General features: G+C 45.0%; 1 protein-coding gene and 1 long non-coding RNA gene across 6 annotated transcripts in view; one reads left to right on the top strand and one right to left on the bottom strand.

The window, feature by feature from the left end:
• Nucleotides 1-2251: 2251 nt before the first annotated feature.
• MXD4 (MAX dimerization protein 4) overlaps nt 2252-20449 on the bottom strand; it is a 50587-nt gene continuing 32389 nt past the window's right edge. The window contains exons 4-6 of one of the 2 annotated variants that reach the window (XM_074229921.1): nt 15735-15849; nt 5449-5608; nt 2252-4294 (exon numbers count right to left, since the gene is read on the bottom strand). In XM_074229921.1, the coding sequence (XP_074086022.1) occupies nt 4146-4294; nt 5449-5608; nt 15735-15849 (424 nt within the window). In that variant the 3' untranslated portion in view covers nt 2252-4145. Of the gene's footprint in view, nt 4295-5448; nt 5609-15734; nt 15850-20449 lie in introns of those variants that run through there. The other variant, XM_074229922.1, reaches the window with a different exon arrangement.
• Nucleotides 11025-20449, top strand: part of LOC141518163 (uncharacterized) — a 36360-nt gene continuing 26935 nt past the window's right edge. For all 4 annotated transcript variants that reach the window (XR_012477115.1, XR_012477118.1, XR_012477117.1 and 1 more), the window contains exon 1: nt 11025-11185. This is a non-coding gene — a long non-coding RNA (uncharacterized LOC141518163). The remainder of the gene's footprint in view (nt 11186-20449) is intronic.

Raw genomic sequence — 20449 nt, 5'->3', positions numbered from 1 at the left:
AGGGGCAACTGTTCTTGGATGACTGGGGAAATTTCTATGTTATCCAGAGAAAATATTTTGGAAGAAGATAGTAGGTGGTAATGAAAGAAACCAGAAAATGGAACACTGTGAGTAAGCATAGACCATGATCAGGGCAGTGAGACTTGCCCTAGGGCATTGTCTGCTCAAACTCCCTGTTCACTATGCCCAGGCCTCCTTTCATGTGGGTAAGAAAGGTGAACATGGGAGGGTATTAATCTCTCTGTGTTCTTACACATGGCTTTGTATTTTGGTTCATTGATTAAGATAAATGGGTTTGGTAGAAAAAAAACAATAATAATCAGAAACAAAAAAATTTAAATGCAGTCAAGATTCATAATCAAATCTGAAAAATGTGTCCTGAGCACCTGTATATTTCACTGAAGTGAGTTTGCAGCCATGCCACATAAAACTATTCAGAAAAGTTGGGGCTATGCTGACAGTCACTCTTCTGGCCACTATGTTTATTCTTAGCATTTGTGCAAATGGCAATTTTTTTTGAAGTTCATTCATTTCAAGAGCATTAAAGGATGGTTTGGGCAGTGTAATCCCAAGGCCCTTGGTGACCAATGGGCTTCCTCTCCTGTGCTGATTAACCCAGCTATGATAGACCCTAGTAGGAAAGTGTCCCAGTGGAATTAAAACTGACTGATTCAAAGCCAAGCTACCCATTCCTCTGGAATTCCCTGTTTCTCAGAAGGCAGAAAAAGACAAAGGGTCATAGGGTTTTCAGACTGTAAGGAATCTTCAAGGTCATGGAGCCCTCAGTTTTACAGATGAGACAGCTAAACCCCAGAAATGGAATGAGTTTCTTAAAGTCACACAAATAATAAGTGGTAGACAACACTTGCAAATATGGGCAAAAGGGAGAAAGTGTATGATCAGTTACATTCAACTTCCAAAAGGCCAGTCTAATATATTTCTTTAAAATAAAATTATTTCTAGAAAATCCCAAACCCAACAAGACAGAATCGCTTCTGACTTATCTATTAGACCCCTGTCCTCCATATTCCTACTAAGCAAAAATGTTAGAAATCTATAGAACAAAGAAATTGGGGGAAGCCCACTGCCAAGTTATGGTGAGGCAAGAGGGTTGCCCAAATTAATCACCAGCTTCCAAAGAAGGAAAAACAATTTCCACTCCATGTCACTATGCCCTGCTATGATAACCTGGTGACTCCAGGATGGACTGTGGATTGAATAGCTTTGGAATTCTCTTTGGGAACTAGCTGGAAATTGAGAGAGAAAAAATAAGTAAGAGGAGAGACACACTCTCTCACACCTCTGTCTTCTGGGCTTGGCAGTGTCTGTGAAAGTATTGATAAAGCCAGGTCAATTGGCTCTGCGAGATCTCCCCTGAATCAGTGTCTACATATTCTTGTTGGGGGCAGAGGGAACCTGTGCAGAAGGACCATGGAGAATGGACTATTTCAAATTAGCTTTCAATGACAATCACATTCATTTTTTTAAATCTCACCCATCCCTCTGTTAATTTAAAATTTTCATTTATTAGCAGGTTCTGTGCAAGAGGGTCTCAGGAAAGGAAACACTTTACAATTCAGAAGCATGCTCATTATAGAACGAATGAACAGCAACAGTTGATCCAAAACCTCACTGCGGATGACCTGCCTAACAGTCTTGTGTGTTACTTGAAGTAAACTCATGATTTTGTTTCCATGATTTGGAAATTAGTTATAGAGGCACCAAAGGAGCTAGTAAAGTTTTGCTGTTTCTCAGCTACCCATAATATATTTCTATTGCTGTGTATTTTTCCCCCAACAAAAACGAGGATTTTAGTCATCTGCAAGTTAATTGAACATAATACCAAAACCTGCATCACAGAAAAGGTTAATGGTTTTTCAGAATCAGCTGCCAAAGTGGATGACCCAAAGCCCTTCCCCTGCCCCAGCTGATGGAAGGGGTGCCTATGAGTCAGGTTACATGAACTCAAAGGGGACCTTTTCCTTGTTAGCAAGATTCCCCGCCGTAGTAAGAGTGCAATGAGGCACTCCACTCCAAAAAAATCAAAGAAAAAAAAAGCTGCCATAAAACGTCTTCAGGTTTCAACATCCTGTACTGTAAGAGCAATGGGAGGACACATACATTGGGTGCTGAGTGAACAGCTGGGTCTTTGTCTGAGGACTGAGGGTCAGCATTGGAAGGACTGCTCCAACACTACAAAAAAAAATAATAAATCCAAGGTGGCAGCACCGTGACAAGTTCTAGGATGTGATACAGTACAGTAATGTGCTCTTGTTTCAGAAGCCAATGAGTTTCTGTCTCACAGAGATCCCAGCTTTATAAGCCACTCCAATAACAGGGCTATGTGTGCGCTTAAGAAAAGGAGCTAGAAAGGGAACCCTCATCTCCCTCCCATTCCACCAAGCCCATTCCAAAGGGGTGCAGGAGGAGAGGAAAAAGTTCCCAGCTCTGGCTAATTTCTGGGAGGGGAGATTGAGGGAGACCTGACCGCTCACATGGAGAACCACAGAGGAAACCACTTACTCACTTGGCCAGGCTTCATTGTCTTTTGAACAATGCAAAGAGAGGGACACACACAGTCACCAAGGCACGATATGACAACGGTGAAGAGTCCCTGGGACTCTGGGTCTGTACCACTCCCTCCCAATGCAAGGAAATGAGAACATTTAGGAAAATATAATACAAAATCTCTTACAGGAAATATAGACTACACTTGCTAAAACCACTTATCTAAAAGTGTTTATAGCCATTTTATTTTTTTTTGTTTTTTTTTTTTGCTTTTGTTTTTTTTTTTTTGAAAAGACCTTTTCTAATACTAATGCAAAGACTGGTCCATTTTTTTCTTACCCAGCAAGCCAAGCCCTAATGACTTCACTAAGCAGAATTTGTATTAAAAAATACATCTTCATAGTATTGCTACAACATGGGTAAATATGTTCAGAAAAGCTGGACAAATGCTATATAAATTGGACTGTTTTAAAGCATAACTTTTTTTTTTGCATTTTTTTTAAAGAGGAGGAAAATGCTGTTACATGGTGTGCAAAAGGAGAAAACTGATTTACTCATCCTCTAACAGAATACTGGAAAAAGGAGCTGGGCCTTTCCCACCAAAGGTAGTGGCTGCTGCAAAAAAAAAAAAAAAGGAAAAGAGAAGGGGCCTATCCACCTTCCCCTCCGGCCTCTGTCTCCAAGAGCTGGCACTAAAATGAAGTCTCCTAACTCTGGAGGAATAGCCGAGAGCCACAAGAGGAAGGAAGTGGGGCTGCTCCCTGGCCATCTCCTTGGGAGCTCACTCACGAGGCCACCCTGCCCCGCCAACCAGACCTAAACTAAAGGGAGCTTCGTGCTACTGTCGGGATGCTGACCGCACAAAGCCAAAGGCAACTCAGCATCCCTCCTGAAGTCATTCTTTAACCTGGCCTTCCATCCACCCAGTCTGAAGCACAGTGGTCACTAGTTAATAAGGGAGAGATCTCAGAGCAAACCTCGTTTTAGAAAGTGAATTTAGAGAGGGCAGGACTGAGGGGAGGGGGCTCTGTCTCTCCTAAAGTTGTGGGAAGAGTTTCTAGGACATCATCTGTAGTTGGCCAGGACCCACTCATCATTTCTCTTGGGCAAACAAAGCTTCCAAACACTACTAGGCTAGGAGGTGCTGCTGGGGCACCGTCTCTCCCCAGGGAAGATTGGGGCCCCAGCCCAGCATCAACAAGTCCAGTCACTTTTCAACATTTCCAAGGGGTCTCTCTTGGTTCCTTTCATTCTCCTGATTTTTGGTTTGCTTTTGGTTTCTTATTAAACTTCTTACACCGTCATGCGTGTTTTCCAGCAATTACATTTAATACTTCTTCAATGGAATGATTATGACTTTAAAAAAAAATTATAATTACAGCTACATCAAGCTAACTTTAAGTCACAACTGTACCTAACCACGGATCTCTGCAGTAAAAACCGGGGTTGACAAGAGCTACTTGGTGTGGTCCCAGGGCAGGGGACCAGGGATTCAAAGCCGCCGCTTCTTCAGCAGAGGCCAGTGGTTGGAGTTTCCTGGGAGAGCCGCAGTGGACACGGGTGGAATCGGTCATCGGTCTAAGTGCTTCAGTTGGATGCTCCGGAGGTGGACGGGGTTGGGGGTGCTCGCTCGGGCCCTACGAGAGCCGGCCCGACAGTCTGCGGGAGTGGGAGTAGCTGCTGTCACTGGAGCCGCTGCCCAAACTGTAGTGGTCATCGGCATCGCTGGCACTCCCAACACTGTCCATTTCCCCTGGGGTGAACTCCATTCCTTCAATGTCCACTTCTATGTGGGAAGAGAGTCACATGATTATAGGCTTGAAAGGAGAAAGAGTCCTTAGAAGACACAGAATAAAGGGCTTTAGAGCAGAAACTCCCAAGATCATCTAGTCTGAATTTCTCATTTTGCAAATGGTGAAAATGAGGTCCATAAAAGTTAAGTCACTGGCCTGAGGTCACTGGACTCATCAGGGTCATCGTATTTAGAACTGCCCAGAAGTGACTTTAGAGATCCCTCTCATCTGAAAGTCCCATTTTACAGATGAGAAGCCAGCATGACCCGTCAGGTAGCAAGCAGCCACATTGGGAGAGACTCGGCTCTGTCGGCTCTAAAACCTGGGCTCTGTCTCCTGCTTCTTCCAGGTCACTTTCTGAAGGAGCATTCCCAACTGAGAGCCTGCCCCAGCCTTCTTCCTCCCATCTCCAGCCTATCGCTCAGGGTTCTACCTACTTGGTGAGACAGAGTCAGGATCACACCCAGAACAATTCCTCCATCCCCATTTACCGACTTTGGTCAGGGACTTATTTTAGCAAACTAGACAGCTCAGGAGATCAGTGACAGCACAAATTAAGAGAGGATATTGCTTAGTGCGTGCTTCTCCAACTACAGGCAGACCCTTTCAGGGAACCCATATACTAAGTTGTCTTAATATTGACTAATAATTATCAATACACGTAAGCAACAGAAATGAGCTCTTCAGGGAGAGAGAGAATCTTCAATAATTTTAAGAGTATAAAGGAGTTCTGAGACAAAAAGCTCATAACTCCTCGCAAGGCATTAGGGAAAAGAGATCAAGAAACAATTCTGAGCGATATCAGTACAAAGAGATACAAGCAGGAAAAATGGGACTTGGTCAGGAAGACCCAGATCTAAAATACTGACCAGAGACCCTCCCTGGGTAGTCACAGACTCTGAGGGTCTAAGGCAGCTCACTCCACAGTATTAAAAAACCTCAGAGGAAATAAGCTGAGCATGCTCACGAAAGCACAGGTTGAGGGGGAAAATCCCACCAGGGATCCCATAGCGGAGGGCACCTCCAGAGGAACCTCCTGCGCCATTTGGCAGTGGGTTTATTCACCACTTCTGGCACAGGCCTCTGGGCTAGGCAAGGTTTCAGTCTGTGACACACACACACACACACCACAGATGCACACTCTGACCTTGCTCTGAGTCTGTGGAGATGGTTGAGCCGGTGCTGTCAGTGCGTACACGTTCCAAGCCCTGGACAGAGAGCTGCTCCAGGCGGCGTTTGAGGTAGCGGTGCTCGCGCTGCAGCTGTTCCTTCACGTTCAGGGCTTTCCGGTCCTGTTCCTCCAATTTCTGAGGGGAGGCAGAGCAGGGTGGGGGAGAAATGGAAGGAGAAAGGTCATCTGAGGCCTGGGACTGGACCACAGCCCCCTCACCTCCCTCAGAATCAGTCTGCCACCCAAGTCTGGTCTCAGGGCCTCAGTCCAGGGAGTGCTAGAGTGAGGGCCAACTTCTATGAAAACAAGCGAAAGCTAAAGTCTTCAAGGCAAGCTCCCCTGGATCCCTTCACCATCACCTTCATCCAAGACAGATCTTGGTTTAGACCTCAAGGTGTTGATACTAAGACCCCATCTCCTCCAACTTGGGCCACAATATGGATGACTCCTCCTCGGCTGACTCACACCACCCCCTTCCTTCTCTCCTACCCTCACCCAGTCCATACTCCTCCACCTTCATCTCTATCCATAGACCTGGGCCCTAAGTACAATCTAGTTCTGACCCATTGCCCACCCAAAGGTCAGGCTTCATGAAATCCAGTCTCTATCTTGTCAGAACAAAGAAATGCGGAGAAGCAAGGAGGAAAAAGAAGAGGCAAGAAGCAGATGAAAGTTAGACTTTGACCAAAGACCATTTCCCAGAGACAGTGGAGTACATCTGTTGTATGACAGGAGAAGAAACAGAAAGAAACTGCAGAAGAAAACACATCAGAGGAAGGAGCAGTGAGAAGGAAGAAAAGGCAGGAAAGCCAGAGTTCAAACAAAGCTCCATCCATGAGTCCCCAGAAAGAACCATCAAGTCCTTGAAGGTAGGACTTGAGGAATGTTAACACAGGGCTTAATAGGTACTTGTTAAATTGAATGAAATCCCCCCAACAGAGTGACCCCCAGCAGTTTGCAGCCAGCACATGGGTAGCAGAGGTTTAATTAACTGCAATGGACACATCAGGGAGAGATCACTGGAAAAACAATGGTGCCAGAAGAAATCTCAACATCACCTCTCAAACCCATGTTCCTAATGAAATTGCTTCAGACCACTGACTCCACAGTGTCGAGATTCCTATGACCCTGATACTGTCATGATAGAATACTGCATGTTTTAGAGACAATTTAAAATAATCCCTCCACCCCACCTCAGCCCATGCTTTACAAATAGGGTAATGAGAGCCCAGACACAGAGGAAGGGACTTGTGATACAGTGATGTCTCCCTTCCCTCTGCTTCATGTCATTTGCAAATTTTGTCAGAAAGCCTTTTCCTAAGTCACTGAAAAATGTTAAATGAAGCAGGGTAGGAGGGTGGTATACTGGGAAGCCAGCCTAGCCCTGACTTTGTCCCCTCTGATTAACTGGTTTGTTCCCTACTGTTGAGCTCCACTTTCTTAGGGCCCTAATCCTGTCTCAGCACCTTACCTCATGCTCCTGGTTCCTCTTAACCCTGTGGTCTTGCTTTGTTTCTGACAGCCCTCTCTAAGTCTCGAGCCCTGATTTCAAACCCTACTTCCCACGGCTTCCTAATGTCACACTGGAAAAGCATCCTGTGATGGCTAGATTGTAGGATCCCAGAGAAAGGGGGTGGCTCTGAAGGTCCTATTGAAGGACATAGCAATCAAACATTAATCACAGCTTATCCCCAAGCATCTAAGGACTCAGACAGCTTCTGGCACACCCTAATATGTGTCCCCCTTTTATCAGGGGCATACATTAAATAGGAGAACAACAAATCCATCCATGCAGGGAAAGCCACTGACATCATCAGTCCCAGAACAGGAGTATTTCTCCTTATGGAGCCTCTTGTTCTCCCTGCTAACACACCCAGTGACTACAAAAAAACCATGTTGGCCATCTCAGAGGCTTGGGCACTCCACAGAATCAAAAGCTCTCAACCAGTGGCCTCCAAGGACAGAGAACTCATTACCTCCTAAAGAAGATCATCTAATTCTAATGAGACTTTTCCTTAGAATGACTCAAAATATGCCTCTCTGACAACTCTTATTGCAATGAGTCTTCCCTAAGGGACCAAGCAAAACAAGTTAAATCTGTCTTCCATGTGATAGATAGCCCTTCAAGGATCTTTAAACAACATTCTTCATCATTCTTTCAAGAATGCTCCTCTCCAAACTCCAAACATATGATCTCTAAGATTTCTTCCAGTTCTGCAATTGAGTCCAAGTTTGGACTTGACGCATCTCTTCTAATTTTCTCTATATGCATGTGTCCAAAGAAATTTTCAGTGGCATCAGGACAGGGCAGCTCCCTCTGCCAAGCAGGTCAGCACCAACTCTAACTGAAGAGCTGTTAGGGATAATCAGAAGCCAAGTACACATACCAGGGTCACCCAGCAATGAGACTTGAACCTGGTTCTTACTGACTCTAAGGGCAAAGTTTTGTCTCTCTCCTCTTCCTCCCCCCCTTTTCTTTAGGTGTCTCCTTCTCTCTCTCTCTCTCTCTCTCTCTCTAGCTAATCTCATCTTCATCTCTTAAAAAAAGGAATAATGATGTTTATTCTATCTCCTGGTATTATCAACTTTAAAGTAGAATAGAAACAGGAGTCAGGATTGATAGCTACAAAGGGAAAAACCTAAACAAGGAGTGGATTACCATATACTCACATAGGGAAGACTAACCAGGGTGTCTGACAAAGAAGTATAATCCCAACTGCTTCACCTAGGATTAGGGGATTACAGAGACCTGAGAGACCATCAAGTTCAATCCCCTCAATTTGGAAACTGAGTTTTAGAGAAGCTAAGTAACTTTCCTGGTTCATACAGTGATTAAGAATGTGATGTGAACCTGTATCTTTCTAAACCTATCTCCAGTCCTACTCCATCATTATGCCCAATTCATCCAACAAACACTAAATGTTTACTGTTTCATGAGTCCTATGCTCACTCTGCCAGGAGAGACAATGTGTGATCCTCCCCTCAGAGGGAAAGCACACGTTTGAGGACATCAGAGCTGCTTCAGGCCCAGCAGAGTTGGACCTCATCACTTCAGTCCCCCATCCTCTCCCTAGGAGAGGACAGAATCCTCCTTCATTGGAGAAGCCAGGCTGGAGCCCCCAGTGGTCCTTTACCAGACCCATTCCTCACAGGGACACAGACAACACTTTCCATCCTCTCCTTCATATGCTCCACAATAATTCTCAGAGAGCAACAGAAAAAAGATGATCACTCCAACTTGACAGACTTTAAGAGACTACAGCCATGAGAGGAGAAACCCTTCTCAGATACCTATTAGCCATAGGATCTAAGCATGTACTAGATCATTGGTTTAGGACTAGAAGGGATCTTGAATCCAGTCCTGCCATTTTAGAGGTGAGGGAAAAAAACCTAGATCCAGAGAATTGACTTGCTCAAGGATGGTCATTTGAACCACGGAATTGGGGTTGGGATCTGGACCCATATCCTCTGACTCAATAGCTAGTGTTCTCTTTGCTACACCCCAATGTTCCTCCTTGAGCTTAAGTTACCTTGAGCTGTTAAAAAGAGTATAATACTTTAGATATTTTTGAAGAAGCCAAAAATTAAAGGTTAATGGAGTGTCACCCTAATTTTGGAACACGAATATAATGGAATGCTATTGTGCCATAAGAAATGACAAAATGGCTAGTTTCACAAAGAAACTGAGAAGAATTCTATGAACTGATGCATAGCCAAGTGAGCAGAACCAGAAGAACAATTTATAAAAAGACAACAACATTGTGAAGAGAAACTACTTTGAAAGACCTTAGGAGTCCAAGCATTGCCGCTAAAAAATGAACCCAGAACATGGACGATGAAACATTGCCATTCACCCCATTTTCATGCACAGTAAATTGGGTAAGTTGTTTTTCTGGACTGTGCAGGTTTATGATGATCCTTCCTTCCTTCCTTTTGTTGTTCAAGGAAGGGGGAGGGGGAGAAGTGACAGATGACAAATGTATGTAAAAATAAAGTATGTTTTTCTTTTTAAAAATTTACTGATTTTTTTTAGCTTTTATATCAACATTAATTTAAAAAATAAATGCATGCAAAAATATAAATGCCTTTTAAACATGCATTTATTTTTAAATGAAAAACAAACAGGAAAACAAAAAGTATTAGTAAGTTTTAATTAAGAAAGGATTTAGGGCTACAGGTATCATTAAAGACCCAACTATCTCATTTTACAGATCAGGAAACTGAGGTCCAGACTGGTTAAGTTCAAAGTTACATAGCTAAAAGGTCAAGGAAAAAAAGGGACTGAACCATTCCTTCTCTAAATTCAGGGTTCTTACTATCCTATCCAAGTCAAACACAGTTGATATATATTACCCACCTACTCGTTACAGTATGACTCCTAAGAACTTCTACCAGTCATTACTTGTTGCACAAACTTGCTACAATAGCTATATTCTTCAAAAATATTTTATAATTTAGATTTGGAATCAATTCAAATTGATTCCAGAATTTTAGAGATGAAAGGGACCGAGAGGTTACCTCATGCTTTCTATGGAAGAGAAGGCTGGGGACCAGCCAGGTAAACATGGCAGTCTGTTGAGGCAGGATGAGCACTGGGGCTGCTTCTTCAGGATCATCCAATTGAGAGCTTTTCTACCACACTAAGCTGTTCATTAGAACTGCTGAGAGACTGTTTTTTAAGTGTATACTAAAGAAGGTCATTGGAATGTCTGTGCCCAGAGCCCCTGGCAAGGGGCCTAGTTTTAAACAAAACAGAAATCCAAGCCCTGCTGCCTGAGGGTAGAGGGGCCCATTATCATAGCTCAGGGTCAAGATTTCTGAGGGGTCTCTACATGACTGTTAAAGCATGAAGGCAGAAACTATAAAGACAAGAGCTGCCTAGGGAATGACAGATGCCTTAGGTTTGGAGTGATCTTGGATAAATGATTGGACTGGGTCTCTCCCCCTCTCCCCCCCCCCAATTCTTTCAATAACCATATCAAAATTACCTAATGACAGGAAAGAGTCCATCAATTGCTGCCCACCATCACCTCTTCCAATAGAATGTAAACGCCATGAGGTCTGGCATTGTCTATCCCATTTTTACATCTGAATTCCAGTACATAGCCGTCAGTCATTAAACATTTATTTGGGCATCTAAGTGACTGCACAAAGTAGGCATTTGATAGCTGCTCTTTCATGCATTTTAAGTGACCATTTCAAGTGACAACAAGGGACAGCGCAGGCAAAGTCAGGGGCTGAAAATCGAGAGCCCTGGGTTCTAGTCCTAGCCTCGTCCTCTCTGAGCCTTGGCATCCTCATCTACATAGCGAGGCTTCGGATGGTGTGGTCTCTATAAGCACAGATATTTTATGATGATTCGGAATAACCCTGGCTCTGGGTGGGCCTCTGTTCTGAGGTTGGAGTAAGGGTGGGTCTTTTACTCTGGTAAGTCACTGCATGGATGATGCTATTTGGCCAGACATCCCAGTAAGAAGAGCTAGAGGGTTCAACAGCCATCCTGCTCCTGTATCCCAGTTGGTCTTCCGCTCTGCCCCCCCCCCCCCCGACTGAGCCTCAGCTTTGATCAAGGTCAGTCAGTTATGGGCTGCTGTTCCATTCCACATCCCACGAGGATTTTCTGAAGCTGCCACCCACACCGGGTGCCCAAGTCACACTGTGGATCTAACTTCACCCCACACCCTCTGAAGATGATATTCTCCAAGGGTTCAAGGTTAGCTCTTGAGGGTAGGGAAGGTCAGGCCTCTGGCATTTGTCCCCCAACACCTAGGGCAAAGTGTGGAGGCTGGGATGGGTAGTGGGAGGCAGTATCCAAAGCCCACCCAGACTCGCCTTGGCTCTTATTCTCTGCCTCTTTTCCTTTTTTTTCTGCCTGGAATAAGGCAGTCTTGGCATGAGATAGAAATCACTAGGTTTGTGATCCTGGTCTGATATACACTACCCTCTGTGGTCCTGGAAAAGTCACTTCCATAAAAAAGAGAAAGCTGGGCTTGACGATGCCAAAGAAGTCCATTCCTAGATCCATCAAGCTCTTCTCTTTGGTCTCTCTCCCACCACATCGACCACGCCACCATGTTGACGATGCTTCAGTCCAGTCCACTGAGCAAGAATTCTAATGGTAGAATCTCACTGTAACTACCATACTGGACAGGTGGTTGACTAGCCTTTGCTCTAACAACTAAGAAACTTCCTACTAATCAATGCCACGCAAAAGAGAAATGAGTTGCCTCAGTAGGGAGTGGATTCCCTTTGTGGGGACTGAAAGAGAGGGTTTGTCTTGGCAAAGAACAGAGTAGATGCCTGTTCCTCAGTTGATCAGAGGGAGGAGAGGATGGGGCCTGGAGGCCTCTAAGGGACCTTCCAAATCAGCAATTCCGTCCTCTCTTTCTCTTCTCTGCTTCCCTCCCTCTTTTCTTCCTCCCCACCTGCCAGGTACAAAGAGTGCCTTCTTTCCTCGGAAAGAGGGGAACAGGGTCAGGGAGAGGCCACCTCTGATCCATGACATCTGAGCTGCTGCACTTTTCCCCCTGGGCTCCCTGGGCCAGGGGCATAGGGGCAGCTGTTTTGCCTGTTCTGAGTGGAGCTCCGCGGCCCTGCCCATTGGCAGGAGGCAGTGACCTGCCCCTAACCCTCTGCCCTCCAGAGCCATTCTCCTTCTCTTTCCACCCCCAGCCCTGGGGCCCCTAAGCTGGCTCAGGCTGGGGCATCAAAGGCCCCAAAGAGACAAACAAACGATTGGGGTGGAGCCCACCATGCTGGGAAGCAAAGAGATGCCTGTCAGCTTTTCAATCTCTTCCCCTTCCCCCAACCATCCAGCAATTAAGACACTGGAGATTCTGGAGAGCACCAAGGTTCAGGTTCAGGCCTGTATGATGCCAGGAAAGGCAAGACTTAAGCCCTCAGGTCCCCCAACCCCACAGTTGCCAGGTGAGCCTGAGCAGGGGCGGTGATGGAGGCGGCAGGGGCAGAAGGGAGGAAAAGTGATGCTGCTGATCATATCACGACTCCATATGAAATCAAGTAGGATTCTATCATTTTCCAGTTCTTTGCAAACCATAAACCATGTTAAGATATATCCCTCCTCATGCCGTCTCTGTGGTTCCCAAGCATACTCTTCACAAAGATCCAGGGGGGGTGGGGTGGTTCTGTATCTTTTTCCCAGTTTGTCATACATAGAATCAAATTAGAGAGGAGAGATTTGCTCTTTTCAACATCAGATTCAGGACCTCGTTTGCTAAAAGCTGACCGGACTTGAGCTAAGCCTATCTATCCCCTAAGGTTCAGCTCCCTTTGCTGTTGGGGAGAGAAGAAAAAGGAGGAGGTCTGGGTTCCTAGTCCCACTGGGGAGACAAGAAGCATACTCACACTTTTTAAAAAATCAAGATTCTCAACCAAAGGCTAGATTGACTGGTGTTGCCACATCTTGGGGCCTTGGCATTGAGAGGGCTAGATAAGTCAATCAGATGGGGATCCTGAAGGGGACATCCAGAAGGGGACACCTGGTATATCTCAAAGCAGCACATTCCCAGGTTTGGATGCTTCTAATTTTTAGGAAGTTTTTAAGTTGAACAAGATTCTGCAACTTCCAATCAGTGTCCCCCTGAGGCTAAGCAGCAGAACAAATCTAATCTTTCCCTCTCTACACACATCACAGTCTTTCAAATACTGGAAAAGCAGTTGTCAGGTCCCTCTCCTGAATTTTCCTTTATCCACATCAAAAAATGACCTCCAAGTCACTCTGGGCCATGTGGGACAGTGACAAATATGGTGGCAGAAGATTAACCAGCCATACACTTGGTCCCTGGGAGACCTTGAACAAATCACGGACCTTCTCCAAGCTTCTTTTTCTTCATCTACAAAGTGAGGATAAAGAGTACTGGCAGGGTCTGCCCCATGAGTTTGCTGGGAGGCTCAGATGAGTATGAATCTAGGCAAAGGACTTTGAAAATCTCAGTTATCAGTCTTCACATAGCTCAGTCACTTTTGCCATACTAGTTAGCTCCTTTCTTGGCATGCTGTCCAAATTGTCCATATCTTTGGTGAAATATGGTTCCTGATGGAGAAGCCTTGGTAAGGGCCACATAAAGGGTGCCCCTCTCCTTCTTTGAGCCTTATTCTCTCCATACAACAACAGGTGATGATGGCTTAAATGACTTTCATACTGAAGTACTGAGTCATACAGAGCCCACAGTTCACTAAAATCCCAAGATCTCTTTCACATAAATTGTTTTTAGGTCAAGCCTCTATTTGCTCCAGGGGAATGTTCCTTGAGCCCAAGAGTAAGAATCTCCATTTTCCTCCTCCCCAACCACCTGGTGGACATCTCAACCTAGATGTAAAACTAACAACTCAACATGTAAAAATTCCAACTCATCATTTCCCTTCATCCCAACCCTGCCCACCCTCTGCCTTAACCTGCCCTGCTTCTCAAATTTCCCATTTCTGCCAATGACATCACAATTCTTTCTGCCTCCTAGGTACGGAGTCATCTTTCAGTTCATGCCCCCTGACTCACCTCTCAACCCCCTCAGTTGCCCAAACTTGTCATTTTTATCATTATACTATCTCTCACCTTCATTCCCCCTCCTCTCCATATATCCATCCACCAGTCAGACTATTATAATCTCCTCCCTCCAGTCTTTAGCCTCCCTAATCCATCCTTCACATTTTAAACTAAATTATCTTCTTCACCTATGAATCTGATCATGTCACTTCTCTCTTCAAAAACCTCCTTCCATTGTGCCTCTCCAATAAAATATTTGGCCCAGCATTTGAGGTCTTCCATGACCTTGTTTCAAGTTACTGTGCCAGTCTTAGTTCAAAAATACTCTCCATAGTGCTAATATATGTATTAGTCCAATTGTATTGGCTACTTGAGATTGTCTGACCTCTTCTGGCCCTCTTCTGTCTTTGCCCAGGCTTTCCCCAACACCTGAAATGGTTCTCCTCCTCTATCTCTGTGAGTGAAATCCCTCCCTTCATTCCCTCAAAGCCCATGTCCACGATGCATTCTTTTCTGATGTCCTTGGTGGCAGCCTTCCCTCATCAAAGCTCTCAAGCCAATGTGTCGACCTTCTCTCTGACTTGTATATGTCTCATCATACCTATTTTAGGCGAAGCTCCTTGAGGGCAGAGGGCTGAGCATGGAGTCCTGAACATATTTGAAGTATATGTGAAAGGATGCTGGCTTTACCAGAGCAAACTTTATGCTTACCTCCCTATGATTTATTAAGAGGAAAAAAATAGGTCATTCATTGCCTGATCCTTTCTGATGAGGAAACTCTCCACAATTCACTGGACTAGTTCTTACTGATGGCAGATATCCAGTCCACTGCCAAGTCCATCTGCAAAGCCCTCTGGCTGGGCCTACCAGAGCCTATGCTCTGCCAACAGAGCCTTTTGGACCCAAGAATCACTGCCACGCCAAAGGGAAGCACTAGTGGAGAAATGGGAGGCATAACGGGAAGATAAAACAAGAAAGTTATTTAGAGCAGTATTATAAATGACTATGAATACAATCTGAGTTTTGAGAAGGGAGATCCGATCTAAGGTGACCAGAAGAGGAGGCTGCAGGTAGAAGGAAGGATCAAAGGTGGGTTCCCATGGACAGTCACACTAGGGAGGTTCACGTAACTGAGTCAAGTCTTTCAGGAAGGGAAATGACAAATGACAAAGAATCATCTGGAAGGCATTGGCATAGCACAAAAACATCTCTCCTCTAATTCACCCCTTAGTAGTCAGTCTTCTAAGAAGTAACCTTTCAACCAGGCTGGTCAGAAAGTGCTAGAAGAGACTTTCAGGGGCCCAGAGAAGTTAAGTAATTTGCCTGAAGTTACAAAGTAGGAAGAAGCAGAGAATCAAGATATGAACTCAGGTCACCAACTGACTTCAGACTGAGGGCTCTATTCATGATCTTTGATGCCACAACTCACAGTCCATTACCAGGCTCATATCTGCATATCTAGGAATTTAATAAGGTGTTTTTTTTAATTGACTGTAATGAAGTGCAACAAGAGTTCTAGGAAATGAAAGCTCAGCTAAGGTGGTGGGAAAAGATGGAGGTGGAGGCTCAGAGCTAGACTTGGAAGGGCGTCAGGTTCAAGCCAGTCCACCTCCCTGAGCTAACAAGCTTCCAGAGAGCTGCCACAAAGGCCCACCGCAAGAGAGACAAATACGTTCTCTAAACGACAGTTTTCAAAACAAGAAGCCAGCCTTCGAGAGGGGAAGGCTTGGTCCTCCACCTGAGGAAGGGACTTTCATACCTTGATATGCATCCTGGCTCTTTTCAAAAGGCTGAGGGTCGTGTGACGTGTGCTGTCCGGCCCCAGGGGCACAAGCTGCTTGAGTTGTTCCAAATACAAACGCAGTTTGGCTCGTCTGAAACAAATGGACAGAGGGAGGAAGAAGTCAATTCAGACCTGTTGGCTTCTTGAGAAGCAACCTAGTCATCTGTTCCCACTGCAGAGTCAGCCGAGGGATTTGCTCCCTGCCCTCTCTGCCTCAGGATGACTCCAGCCCCACCTGGTCACTGAGCTGGTCTGCCCCAGACTAACTAGCAAGTGATGAAAACCTCCAAGGTCAGCTTGGTGGACCCAGGTCACAAGACCACATTTGGCCACTGGTTCTGAAACTGACTGAATGCAATGAGCCAGGCCTTCTCCAAGTTTAGGTTTGCTCCTCCATAAACTAAATAGGCCAGTTGTACCATCTGTTGGGAAAGTTCTTGAGCCATAAAACATTCCTGGCAGAAAAAGCATTAAGCATTATGCGTTTTTGTGTCTTTTGCTCATAATAAGAGCCCCTCTTGAGCCTCCCTGAGAAACAGAAGGGACAGGGTCATCCCTTGCTGAACCCCTCTCTCCACAAGAACATTGGATCTAGGAGGGGAAGACCTGGGTTTGATGATCAATCAGTTTTCTCTCAAATCCAAAAGTCTACTTCTGAGTGGCAGCTCCTATACAAGATACCAACCACTGGATTCTGGACAAATCATTACCCCTTTCTAGGGCTTGGTTTTTAATTCTATAAAATGGGGCTAAAACTTGCCCTCCTAATCTCTGAAGATATCACAAGGCATGAGTTCTGAAAACAGGAAAATGCTAAATAAGTATGTGCAGTTATCACTGTTGCTTCTCCAACTTTGACTGAAAGTTATTCAGTGAAAGGGAACTCCTCATCTCCCCAAGACAGCTCTCCCCCCATTGCTTTCTCCTTTTATAGTTCAGATTAGAGCTATGACATTTCAAGCTAAACACGACCTAGAAATCATGGAACACAGGCTCATTCTCATTTTATAGATGAGGAAATCGAGGTACAGAGATGAAGTGACTACCCAAAAGCATAGGACCAGTTGAGATCTGAACTCAAATCTTTTGACTCCCTGAAAATTACAAATCGAGTTTATGATGAAAGAACTACTGAAGGGGGCAAAAAGGTTGAAACACCTCATCCAACCAGTTATCAAGGTGATCTTTTGCCCTTGTTACTGGAATCTCCTTTAGGAAAAAAACTTTCCCAAACTCCCCACCCCCACCCGGCCCTGGCAATCTCAGTGGCAGCCAAACAGAATGGAACACTATAGACCACCTTCTCCTCCTCCTTCCCCAGAAAGTGGTCAGAAATAGCTTCCTTTTTAAAAATACTTTCATTTCTCTTGAACACGTTCGAAATGCATTTTCTGAATCCCCCTGGACAAGGAAAATTTAGCCAGATCCATTCTCTCCCCATTTGGTACAGGGGAGGGAGGAGATTATCTCCCAAATATTTCCTCTAGTCTGACAAGACCCCCTGGAGAACAGTTCCAAAGTCCCCAGGAGCCTAATGGGCTGACATCTGTTGCTGGTTACATAAAAGGTTATATAAGACTTGTTTGGCTGGATCCTGTACCACCTCCAAAGGCTACAAGATCAATTCCCACCCCTCAGAATTTGTAAGATTTAGAGACAGAAGAGAGTTCAAAGAGCAGCTACTCCCAGCCCCTCATTTTACAAAATGGGAAACTGGGGCACAGAAAGTTGACCAAACTTTCATAGTAAGCTATAGAGAAAGGATCCAAATTCAGGATTTCTGTCTCAACTCTTTCTAATAACACAATGCCTCCTCTAGAAAGGTCAAATGCTAATGGAATTCACAGTTCAAATGAGACCAAAACAACCATTACCACTGATGAAATAATTTCTGTGCGTAGAAAACACAGAAAAACATCACCAATTCTCAGCTCTGCACCTACAGGTACAGTCAGGTAATACTTTAGGTAAGATTTCCATGCCTGCCTTCCTCAGTCCTCCAACAGAGACAATCACCATGTTTCCTACTCACCATCCCCATGCGCACACTAGATCTGTGGGTTAGCCTGTTGGTTAAGCATGGGCAGACGGTAACAAAGGTGACATTGCAAACTTTTCACCATGCCTGGAGATGGGGAATGAAAGGCTCTCCAGGGGACTCCCAGGTCCAGAGAGACAGAATATAATAGGGAGAGAAGAAGCCAATCTGCAAGAAACAGAGTAAGGTGACCCTGGGCCACAAAGGTCAACTGCTGGCCCCTGTACTTTCACAAAACGCAGGGAACAAGTAGCAACCATATGACTGAGACAAGGCCGAGAGAGAGAGCGAGCGAGCGAGCGAGAGAGAGAGAGAGAGAGATAGAGAAGGGAGAAGGGGAGAAAGAGAGAAAGGGAGAGGAAAGATGGGGAAGGAGAAAGGAAGCAAAGGAGATACAGAGAATGAGACAGAGGAAAGAGAAGGGAGAAAGAAAAAAGGGGGAAAGAGAGAGGAGAGGGAAAAAGAGGGAGAGACAGGAAGGGAAGGAAGGAAGAAGGAAATAGAGATGGAATGAGGGGGAGAGAAAGAGGGAGAGAGAGAAAGAAGGGAAGAGAGAAAAAGGAGGAGAGAGGACAGATGTGGGGAGAGAGAGAGAGAGAAAGGAAGGAAAGGAGATACAGAGTATGAGAAAAGGGAGAAAAATAGACATCAAAGGGAGGAAGAGGGAAAGAGAGAGGAACAGGAAAGAAAAAAGAGGGGGAGAGACAGGGAAGGAAGGAGGGAAGAAGGAAGGTAACAGGGAATGAGGGAAGGAAGAAAAAGAGAGGGTGAGAGAGAGCAGAGACAAGAAAACTCATGTTATTGTCCTAGGTCACAGATTCTTGTCTTCTTCCATGAAAGCTATCCTCCTTTTTCTCACAGTAGGGAGATGACCCTGGGCTTTTGAAAACTTTGCTGGTGGTACACAAGCCCTGAGAGTTTTTAAGGGTTTCAAAGAGAGGTCATCGATGGATTGTGAGTCTGACATCCAAGCCCCAGCTATGTGCATCAAAGACCCTCACTAAACTAGAAGACTGGCACAGAATGACAGATAATATTTGGGGGGGGGGGAAGTGGAATCTAGGCTGTTTTAGCTTCTCACCACTGATTGCTTTTATCTTTTTTGACTTTGTGCAAGGGACTTAATTTTTCTGGGCTCATCTGTAAAGTAGAGATAAATGCCACTTAACCTGCCTAGAGGCAGAAGGCTGGGTCAGATAATGTCTAAAGCACAGCTGAACAAAAGAGCAAAACAGCGGGGGATGAACAACAGGATCAAGGAAGAAAGGAAAGTTGGGGTTCAGGTTAGGTTTTTCTAATTTCGGTCAATCCTCCACAGTTCTCTGGGAAGCAATTCACAGTTAGAGAGCTGGGAAGGTTTGAAGAACATAAGACATGGAATGTCAGAGCCACAAGAGACCAAAGAACAGAGAAAGAGCTGAAAGGATCCTCAGACTAGATCACTACAAGTGTCACAGCTAGGATGGACCTTCCGAGGCTGACCAAGGAATGTCAGAAAGCAAGAGCTGCTTTAAGTCAATCTAGAATTTTCTAGGATGGTCAATAGTATTTATTGAGGAGGGGCAGCTAGGTGACACAGTGGATAGAGCACTGGCCCTGGAGTCAGGAGGACCTGATTCAAATCTGGCCTCAGACACTTGATAATTACCTAGCTGTGTGGCCTTGGGCAAGTCACTTAACCCCCACTGCCTTAAATAAATAAAAATTTTAAGTAGTATTTATTAAGACCTGAGCTAAGCCTGGCAAAGCCAAGAAGGGTTCCTCCAGGAGGGCACAGTCTGGCCGGGGAGGGGGGAGGATGTAGATAACATACAAACAGTTGTGTACCAACAAACTATCTATGGGGTAAACTGGAAATTATCATTGGCCAGGAAGGACTTAGCCTTGGTGTGTGTGTTGGTCATCCTTCATTCTGGAAGAGGACCAGTGACATCCAGACGTGATGTCTAGACTTTCAAGCAAAGAGGATTTAAGTGAGGCAGGGCCGTACAAAGTCATCAACCCCACTATCCTCCAGAGTCTAATGGCAAGACAGAGCTCAAAACGACTGGCAGTAGTAGCCCAGATACAGGGGGAGATATTGGCCTTAAGCCTAGGTCTTTCCCAGGTCTTAGTTTGTCTGAGGCAATATTCATTCAGTAGTAATAGTAGAGGCTAGGTAAGAACTGAGGCATAAGCTGATCTACTTGGCCTTCACAAAAGAATCAATCAAGGAGGGGAAGATCCTCAAAGTTTCTGGCCAGAACACAAACAATTGCTATTTATACTCACATTGAACCATTAAAATAATAGGCTGTGGCCTATTATTGGTGATCAGTGAGAGCCCAAGAGACTTGACTATGCCATTAAAGCTAACAGAAAAAGCTTCTCAAAGAAAGTGGGATTTTAGCTGAGATTTGCAGGAAGTGGCAGTGACAAGGGAGAGAATTCCCGGCGTGGGGGACAGTGACAATGCAAACAGCTGGGAGATGGAATATCTTGTGAGGAACAGAAGGAGGTCAGTTGGTATCCCTGGATTACAGCATGTGTGGAGAGAAGGAAGATCTAAGGAGAGTGGAAAGGTAGAAGGGACCAGGTCATAAAGGGCTTTGAATGTTTGACAGATGATTTTGATCACGGAAACAAGAAGAAAATGATTGGGATTAAATGAAAG

The sequence above is a fragment of the Macrotis lagotis genome, chromosome 3, assembly GCF_037893015.1.
Source record: "Macrotis lagotis isolate mMagLag1 chromosome 3, bilby.v1.9.chrom.fasta, whole genome shotgun sequence".
NCBI classification, from domain to species: Eukaryota; Metazoa; Chordata; class Mammalia; order Peramelemorphia; family Peramelidae; genus Macrotis; species Macrotis lagotis.
Note: the sequence above shows the minus strand (reverse complement) of the source record. Positions and strands in the feature narration are given on the sequence as shown.